Source organism: Pararge aegeria, unplaced genomic scaffold, assembly GCF_905163445.1.
Source record: "Pararge aegeria unplaced genomic scaffold, ilParAegt1.1, whole genome shotgun sequence".
NCBI lineage: Eukaryota > Metazoa > Arthropoda > Insecta > Lepidoptera > Nymphalidae > Pararge > Pararge aegeria.
In genome coordinates this window covers 86040-96257 of record NW_024396996.1, presented here as the reverse complement: position 1 = coordinate 96257, position 10218 = coordinate 86040, and the positions used below count along the sequence as shown (strand labels likewise).

General features: G+C 41.6%; 1 protein-coding gene across 1 annotated transcript; it reads right to left on the bottom strand.

Moving 5' to 3' along the window:
- Positions 1-2114: 2114 nt before the first annotated feature.
- Positions 2115-8317, bottom strand: LOC120636908. The gene has a single exon (XM_039908471.1). It carries the CDS (start codon positions 7683-7685, stop codon positions 2349-2351), a length of 5337 nt encoding a protein of 1778 aa, XP_039764405.1. The 5' UTR covers positions 7686-8317; the 3' UTR covers positions 2115-2348.
- Between the last annotated feature and the right edge of the window lie 1901 nt (positions 8318-10218).

The window sequence follows — 10218 nt, the reverse complement described above, 5'->3', positions numbered from 1 at the left end:
CCTTAGACTCGGTACTTTGTCGTCGCCGTCGACTTCGCACCTTCGCCCCATATAGTAGTGGCGCGGCGCGACGGGCCTAATGTGTAAGTGAAAAAAAAAAAAAAAAATTAAATTAATTGTTATTTTACAATATCTTCTAATATGAATAAGAGTACTTTGTATTGGTACGTTTTGTTTTTTGTTTTTTTTTTTTAAACGGAACTGAACCTAAGTGACCGGCCTGCGGCCGGGCACCCGTCTTATTCATGTTCTAACCTAACCTAACCTATCCAAACCTTTTAAAACTAGTTTGGATTCCTTTAGACCTCAGCCCACCGGCAACTACGACTAACTAAACACTGATCTAGCTATCTGGCTTTCATCAGTGCATCAACAGCAGCATAACTAGTATTAAAATAGTAATGAGTTTTTATTAATGCATATATTCACATTAAATCTTGAATCTAAAGTCTAAAGGTGTCAAAACTAGATTTAGGTTAGGTTAGGTTAGAACATGAATAGGAGGGGTGCCCGGCCACAGGCCGGGCACTTGGGTTCAGTTCAGTCAAAAATTATATATTATTTACTATTATTTATATTTGAATGAGAATGAAAAATAGCAATTATTTTGAATAGTTTTCAGAATGAGACAGACGGGTGTGGTAGGGTAAAATCTCCAATTTAAAGTTCTCTTATTGCGTATATGTTATGTGTGTTTGCATAGTAGTTTACTATAATGGTAAGCGGTTCGTGTAACGATCTTGCGCGTCTATATTTACAAGTGTGTGGGCAGTTCGTGTATTGATTATTCGATGACGGGCCCTCGTAAGAGTCCCGTATCGTTATTTTTCGTCACTACCTACCCGTACCTCCCCCCCCGTGCAGGGAGTGGGTAATTTACGCGCCTGCTGCCTTCCTTGGATGTGGTAGCAGTTTCTCAGGCTCCCTCACCGGAATCGAACCCTGATTCCCCGTTACCCGCGACAGACAATGGTAGTCGCAGAAACTCATTCCGATTACGAGACCTCGTAAGAGTCCCGTATCGTTATTTTTCGTCACTACCTACCCCCCTACCTCCCCCCGTGCGGGGTACAATATTGATATGATATTAAAAAAATACCATTAATAAATAACATAATAAAAGACCACCACTTTTATAGAGACATAACGCCACATAATTATAAAAAGTATAGTGTGTGGATCTAATCAACCACCACTGGCACCAGACCCTCAATGCCCTTAAATTTTACCTCGTTAAAATATTTAAAGTGTACTCATTCCGATTGCGAGACCTCGTAAGAGTCCCGTATCGTTATTTTTCGTCACTACCTACCCGTACCTCCCCCCTGTGCGGGGTACAATATTGATATGATATTAAAATAATACCATTAATAAATAACATAATAAAAGACCACCACTTTTATAGAGACATAACGCCACTGTGTGGCGCCGCCATCAGTCTCCTTAGACTCGGTACTTTGTCGTCGCCGTCGACTTCGCACCTTCGCCCCATATAGTAGTGGCGCGGCGCGACGGGCCTAATGTGTAAGTGAAAAAAAAAAAAAAAAATTAAATTTGTATGCGCCAAGTTATATTAAGTTATTTACGATTTTTATTTCGAATGAGTGGACTGTATTTTTTGCGGTAAATTGGTGTACAAAAGAAAGATACAAGGAATCAGAGCACAAGGAAGACAGCACTTACTTGACCTTATTTTTCATGGGTAGGAGCACGCCGTCCGTTGATCCAAATATTCCTCACGAAGTCCTCTCTTCTCGAACACCACCACTTATGTTATATTTCGGCACACACATAAATATGGGAATTATGCTTAAAAGGATCTCATTGAAACTTCTAAGGTATATTATGATATTTTATGGCTTATTTTCAGGCAGCCAGTAAACTCGTATTGCCCGTTACTTTTCGCAATCGGAAAGCAAGTCGTCCGCAAACGTCTTAATCGTTTGCTTCCGTTAATTTAAGTGACAGCTCTGCGTTCTAGTGTTTTTGAGGCGTATGAGGGCGCCAGTCTCTTCACGGAGAATCGTTCAGTGCTGTTTTAGGTTGGATATGGGAGAATAGGAACACCAATGAAATTTTAAATTATTATTTAAGACTTAATTATAACTTGGCGCAACCATCCACCCGCCCTTAAAGGGTCACCTTTAAGAAAAGCTCTCATAAGGTATGAGGTAGAATTGCCTCTTTTAAGAACGCGTATTGCGCATGGGCGTATTTCATATAAGTATGTGTATATTTACGAAAGTATATTAAAAAATATTAATTATTTGTAGAATTATTATAAAAGAGAATAAAGTCTTAACGTATGAGCTACTTAGTACTAAATTATGAAACTATAATTGTTACGCTTATTGCGTCGGAAGAGGGCATAAGCGAACGACCGGACGGACGTAAGTTCTCCCGGAAATTTTAACGGTCGCTACGCGTATGACGCCGTCTTTCGAGGGATGCACTTTCTCTACTACTGCTAGAGGCCAAGCCAGAGGCGGTACGTTGTCATTTATAACTACGACGACAGTTCCCGGCGTAATAGGTACGGAAGGCGTATTCCATTTCAAACGAACTTGCAATCCGTGCAAATATTCCATCCTCCAACGATTCCAAAACGATTGGACCATTTTATCTATTAACGAGTACCTGTCAACCAAGTTAATTTTGTCTGGATTGACATCAGGCGCAGGCAAGGAGAATAGAGGCGCAGTATGTAGGAAGTGACTTGGAGTAAGAGCCGAAGGTTCGGCAGGGTCAGAGCTTAGTATTGTTAGCGGACGCGAATTGAGAAGACATTCGACCTGAATGAGCACAGTGCAAAGTTCCTCATAAGAAAGGAGCTGTTGCCCTATGACCTTGAACAGGATCGTCTTAGTCACCTTGATCATACTTTCCCATGAACCTCCAAAGTGTGGGGAATTGGGACAGATGAATTTCCAAGTTATGCGATTTTCAGCGCATTCCTGCTCTAGCTTCGGGTAATATTCTTCTCTTAGAAATTTATAGAGGTCCCGAAGGTAAGAAGCAGCACCCTGGAAGTTTTTAGCATTGTCGCTATGCAGCACCTGAACAGGACCACGACGTGATAGGAATCTTTTAAACCCGGCGAGGAAACTGGGGGTGCTGAGTGAGGTAGCAACCTCAATGTGCGTAGATCTCGTAGTGAGACACGTGAACAGCACAATATAAGCTTTCTCGCTGTGTACGCCACGGCGGCGTACAGGAACGTATGGTATAGGACCTGCATAATCGCAGCCGGTGAAACTAAAGGCTTTCAACGCTGGACGTGTACGTATATCAGGAAGATCCGCCATCAGCGGAATGGTTGGACGCGGTTTAAATCTAAAGCAAGTATTGCACATATGTACTCTTTGCCTGACAATACGGCGTGCCGACAGAATCCAGTACCTCTGACGAAGCAGGGCCATTAGGAGTTCGGGTCCAGCATGTAAATGTTTAATGTGGTAATAATCAATGATTATATTTACCACGTGGCCATTGCGAGGCAATATAACCGGATGTATTTTTTCAAAGCTAAGTCCAGAGTTGGCGAGACGACCGCCAACGCGGATAAGTCCATCATCAATAAATGGTCTTAGGCGATTAAATGCCGGTGAACATGTTTTATTATTTTTAATAAGAGAATATTCTTCAGCAAAATGCTGATTTTGCAGAGCGCGAAGCATTCTATTCTCTGCGAAATTTAAGTCGTCAGCGGTAACTGCACTAGTGCCGCGACGAGGCAGTAATTTAGCAAATCTACAAATGTATACAATTATACGTAGAAGTTTGCTCCACGAAGAAAAACGGAGAGCAAGCTCGTGTAAGTCGTTCGGGAGTATAGGTTTACGCACAGTGTGTATAAGAACCTTCTTCTCGGGTACGTCTTCAATAGACTCTCCCTCTAGAGTTTTGAGTGGCCACTGAGACGGATGCATTGATGCCCATGGTGGACCATGCAGCCACAGAGGGTGTGAGAGAAGCTTCTCAGGAGTAACACCTCTCGATAGAATATCAGCAGAGTTCTCAGTGCCAGGGCAATGATAAAAGTTGTCTGGTGAGATATTCTCAGTTATCTGTACAACGCGATTCGCGACAAAAGTCTGCCATCTATGCGGTGAACTTTTTATCCAATATAGGGCGACTTTGGAATCGAGAAATGCATATGTAGCCTTGATTGGGATACGCTCAGAGTAAGTGTCATGTACTGTACGAAGCAATTTCGACAGTAGGACGCCACCTAATAGTTCGAGACGAGCAATTGAATGAGGTTTCGTCGGCGAAACTTTACTTTTCGCACAAGCAAGACGCACAGTGTTACCAGTAGGGGAGCTAACGTGTAAATAAACGACAGCACCATAGGCTGCGAGACTAGCATCTGATAGTCCCAGGAGAGTGACCTCACAGTCTGTTGTCACGCCCACATGACGCGGTATGTGTAGCTTATTTAGAGCTGGCAACTCATCGCAAAACTGTCTCCACATCTTAATGATGTGTGGTGGAGCTACAGTGTCCCAATCAAGATTTAATTGCCAAAGCATTTTAATTAATATTTTGGCATACACGACTGTGGGAGCAACGAAGCCCATTATGTCCCACAGACGGGCAACAGTCGACAAGATGGAGCGCTTAGTGCATGTCACATCGTCGGGCATAGAAATTTTAAAATAGAAAGCGTCATTTCCAGTAGACCAATGCAGACCAAGTATTTTATGGTGCATGGTTTTGTCAAACTCCACTTCAGTCGGAAGTTTGTGGGACGCAGGAAGGTTATCTAAGACCTCGCGAGAATTGCTGTTCCACTTAACTAATTCCCACTGTGCACCCTTAAAAAGATCGATCATCTGCAGCGACACAGTGACTGCCTCTAGTTCGCTTGGAAGCGAGAAAGCTACGTCATCCATATAAAGCGCGGGTAGCACAATGCTATTCGCTCGTGGATATTTTGCGCCGTCGTCATTCACCAGCTGTCTTACCGTGCGCAGTGCATGGAAGGGACTGGAAGTGAGACCGAAACAGACTCGATTGAACTGGTATAGCACAAGAGGGTCTTGTGGATTAAAGCGGTATAAGAAGCATTGATAGCGACGATCAGCTTCGCGCATAACGATTTGTAGAAACTGTTCTCGGCAGTCGGCTGTCATTGCCACTGCATGCAGACGAAAATTCAAAATTATTTTAAAAAGATCTCCCTGTAAATTTTGACCGGAATGTAGCAGATGGTTCAGTGCCTTTCCAGAACTAGAACGACAAGAAGCATCGACGACTAATCTCAGTCTCGTCGAGAGTTTGTCTTCACGTAAAATCCCCGTGTGTGGCATCACGTAAATCGGAACAGGATCTTTAGAATCATATGAAGGCGCGGGAGAAATATAATCTTTCGCGAGATAACCTTTTATGACGTCATCATATGCCGACCTCAATTTATTCGAAGCTTCAAGCTTTCTTTCGAGGCAGATGAAACGTTTCTTAGCTATGTCCAAAGAATTCCCTAGGGAATATAGATCCTCTTTAAATGGCAGCCCGACAACGTATCTGCCCGTATCGGGATCTCGGACAGTAGTCGAAGTGTAGAAGTCTTCGCATTCATTATCATCAGGATTCTGAATGGAAGCGGAAGGAAGTTCTTCAAGTTCCCAGAAACGCTTGACTAAAGAGTCAATAGCAGGAGGCTCTTGAACGAAACAACATGTCAAGGCCGTATGAGTATTTATAGTAGGTATCGTAGGCGCATTGCCCATGAACACCAGACCTAACACCGTGCGCAATGCAACGGGCACCGACGGGTCGCGACGTGACGTATGGACGTCGTCGGGGAGAAGCAAATGTGGAAATAGGGAAGCTCCTATTAAAGCATCAATTTTATCAGGTACGCCGTAACTCGCATCGGCAAGCGGAATACCTTTAAGGTGTGATAGGACTGCCGTATCTATCACAGCCGTAGGTAATTTGTCTGTCACTTTATCAACAACAAGTGGCGAGATATTAAAACTAACGTTATCATCAAAACGCGAATAAAACGTCAAGTCAACCGAGCTGGATTGTACAACCTTCTCAATTCCACCGAACCCCTTCACGATAGTACGTTCTGTGAATTTAGTTTGCAAACCCAAGCGATCACAACATTCTTTTGAGAGGAAATCGGCCTGCGAAGCAGAATCCAACAATATACGTATAACTTGCCGTTCACCATTACAGTCGTAAACAGCAACTTGTGCGGTAGCCAATAAGACAGTAGTTCGCTTGTCTTCGACACGATTCATTAAATTGCTATTATACACCTGCGTAGCGCTTGTAGACGGGCTTACGCGCGTAGCGCACAGTGCTACGTCGGCGCGATCATCCGCTACGGGCGATGACGCGGTAACGGTAGGTGCGTTCGGTGGCGGCATGACGGTATTCAACTGAGGCGCGCGGGAATGTTCCTCGCGCTGGTCAAAGTGCAGCCTTTTGTTATGTTTCTGACCACACGAACAGTGCGGGGAGACTTCACATTGCCCGACTTTATGTTTTATAGACAGGCAGTTCACACAGGCATTCTTCTCCTTGACGCACTTAAAACGTTCTTGAGGAGTTAATAATTTATTAAAGTCAACACATTTATATAAATGCGCATGTGTTATATTTCTACATAGACACTTGGACGTAGGCTTATCAACCGTGCTTATATAGGCCTGATACTTCGGCGCATTGCCAGAAGTCCCGTTATTCAAATGTTTTATATTTTTATTATGACGTGTATTAGAAGGGTTTGTGACATTCGTATTCGTACGCTCAAACACCTTCGCGCGTGTTGTGATAAATTCCACAAAGTCGTCGAAAGTAGGTATATTCTTACCGCATTTAATTTCAAACGCGCGTACACTCTCAGTATCGACCCTTTGTGTAGCTATATGTAGTATGATAAGATCAGCTAGGTTCTCTAACTTTAGGTTTTTTAAAGCGCTTACTGCGCCAGCGAACCGGTCTATGAAATCTTCAAAGTTAGTCGCAGAGGGAGTCTGAAAACCCTTATAGCGAAATAATTCATGTAGGTACGCGGAAGTCAACATACGTTTATCATCGAACCTATTGACGAGTGTTTGTAAAATGAGCTGATAATTCTCAGCACACGGAGAAATTCCAGCGATTGCGCTTTTTGCCTTCCCTGTCAGCTTCGGTAACAGATAAAATAGCTTTTCTGCATCTGTGAGTGATGGATTATTATCTACTACTGACTTAAAGGTCGTATAAAACATCTGAAAAGATTTAATGTCACCATCGAATTCTAATATCGATATGGGAGCTAGCTTCGGCTTGGCTTTTAGCAGCGCGGAGGTCGCATTATGTATTTCTGGTGTCGTATTTAAAGTTGAGCATTTTGTATGAGTTCGTTTGACCCTATTATACAAAGTCTCAAAAGCATATAGACTTTTGTAATCAGGTTTTGCATCTGAATTTAAGTTTAATAAACGTGTATTATAATCGTCTACAATAGACTCGTACTTTAAACGCAATGAATCAATTTGTGAAGATTCGTCTAGAAAATGTTCTCTTTTTTCAACGTTCGTATGAACATCGGGTTCACGAGATAAGTCAAAGACATTTTGCATGATACCGAATATAGCTTCACGTTTAGCAATTAAGATAGACAGTTTAGTATCCTGAATCTCCTTATCACTTTCGCTAGTTTTAGAATCTACTTTAGGAGGCATTTTACTAAAGTGTAAGTGAGACAATTATCTAACAATCACGAAATACCTATATTTTTATGTGAGTATGATAGGTTAATAGCCAATCATATACTGGTAAATTAAGTAGGTCGCGCGGAGTGCGGATAATATGCGCAAGCGCGCTTCGTTCGATATTACGCGTGGTCGGGTTATATCGAATGTTCGATCGACCAGAGGTTCGTATAGACAAATCTCGACCTTATATGCTAGGTCTTACGACTCTTGAGTAAATGTTTCACAACCGAAGGTACTACAATAATTAATAATTGCAAGTTTTAAGATTTGTTTTAATTGTTAATTCAATTTAAATACACTAATATTTATCGAAATATACATAAATATGTGTAGATAATTAGTATGTCTAACTGGGGAAATAGCTAGCTCAATGCTATAATGCCGCTTATGCCAGTATTACGACAAAGAAAATAGATGACGCAATGACCTATTTTATTTAAAATTATATTATTTCAATTATTAGAGCCTATAGAAGTATTCTAACAAGGAAACTAATGCTTCAATACGTTAATATGAAGGAAATGCTGTAAATATCCGTCTCGACGGAACCAAATAAATATGTATGCGCCAAGTTATATTAAGTTATTTAAGATTTTTATTTCGAATGAGTGGACTGTATTTTTTGCGGTAAATTGGTGTACAAAAGAAAGATACAAGGAATCAGAGCACAAGGAAGACAGCACTTACTTGACCTTATTTTTCATGGGTAGGAGCACGCCGTCCGTTGATCCAAATATTCCTCACGAAGTCCTCTCTTCTCGAACACCACCACTTATGTTATATTTCGGCACACACATAAATATGGGAATTATGCTTAAAAGGATCTCATTGAAACTTCTAAGGTATATTATGATATTTTATGGCTTATTTTCAGGCAGCCAGTAAACTCGTATTGCCCGTTACTTTTCGCAATCGGAAAGCAAGTCGTCCGCAAACGTCTTAATCGTTTGCTTCCGTTAATTTAAGTGACAGCTCTGCGTTCTAGTGTTTTTGAGGCGTATGAGGGCGCCAGTCTCTTCACGGAGAATCGTTCAGTGCTGTTTTAGGTTGGATATGGGAGAATAGGAACACCAATGAAATTTTAAATTATTATTTAAGACTTAATTATAACTTGGCGCAACCAAAATTAATTGTTATTTTACAATATCTTCTAATATGAATAAGAGTACTTTGTATTGGTACGTTTTGTTTTTTGTTTTTTTTTTTTTAAACGGAACTGAACCTAAGTGACCGGCCTGCGGCCGGGCACCCGTCTTATTCATGTTCTAACCTAACCTAACCTATCCAAACCTTTTAAAACTAGTTTGGATTCCTTTAGACCTCAGCCCACCGGCAACTACGACTAACTAAACACTGATCTAGCTATCTGGCTTTCATCAGTGCATCAACAGCAGCATAACTAGTATTAAAATAGTAATGAGTTTTTATTAATGCATATATTCACATTAAATCTTGAATCTAAAGTCTAAAGGTGTCAAAACTAGATTTAGGTTAGGTTAGGTTAGAACATGAATACGAGGGGTGCCCGGCCACAGGCCGGGCACTTGGGTTCAGTTCAGTCAAAAATTATATATTATTTACTATTATTTATATTTGAATGAGAATGAAAAATAGCAATTATTTTGAATAGTTTTCAGAATGAGACAGACGGGTGTGGTAGGGTAAAATCTCCAATTTAAAGTTCTCTTATTGCGTATATGTTATGTGTGTTTGCATAGTAGTTTACTATAATGGTAAGCGGTTCGTGTAACGATCTTGCGCGTCTATATTTACAAGTGTGTGGGCAGTTCGTGTATTGATTATTCGATGACGGGACCTCGTAAGAGTCCCGTATCGTTATTTTTCGTCACTACCTACCCGTACCTCCCCCCCCCGTGCAGGGAGTGGGTAATTTGCGCGCCTGCTGCCTTCCTTGGATGTGGTAGCAGTTTCTCAGGCTCCCTCACCGGAATCGAACCCTGATTCCCCGTTACCCGCGACAGACAATGGTAGTCGCAGAAACTCATTCCGATTACGAGACCTCGTAAGAGTCCCGTATCGTTATTTTTCGTCACTACCTACCCCCCTACCTCCCCCCGTGCGGGGTACAATATTGATATGATATTAAAAAAATACCATTAATAAATAACATAATAAAAGACCACCACTTTTATAGAGACATAACGCCACATAATTATAAAAAGTATAGTGTGTGGATCTAATCAACCACCACTGGCACCAGACCCTCAATGCCCTTAAATTTTACCTCGTTAAAATATTTAAAGTGTACTCATTCCGATTGCGAGACCTCGTAAGAGTCCCGTATCGTTATTTTTCGTCACTACCTACCCGTACCTCCCCCCTGTGCGGGGTACAATATTGATATGATATTAAAATAATACCATTAATAAATAACATAATAAAAGACCACCACTTTTATAGAGACATAACGCCACTGTGTGGCGCCGCCATCAGTCTCCTTAGACTCGGTACTTTGTCGTCGCCGTCGACTTCGCACCTT

Coding starts and splice junctions, on each gene's coding strand:
- LOC120636908 (XM_039908471.1), bottom strand. CDS start 7,685: ATGCCTCCTAAAGTAGATTCTAAAACTAGCGAAAGTGATAAGGAGATT.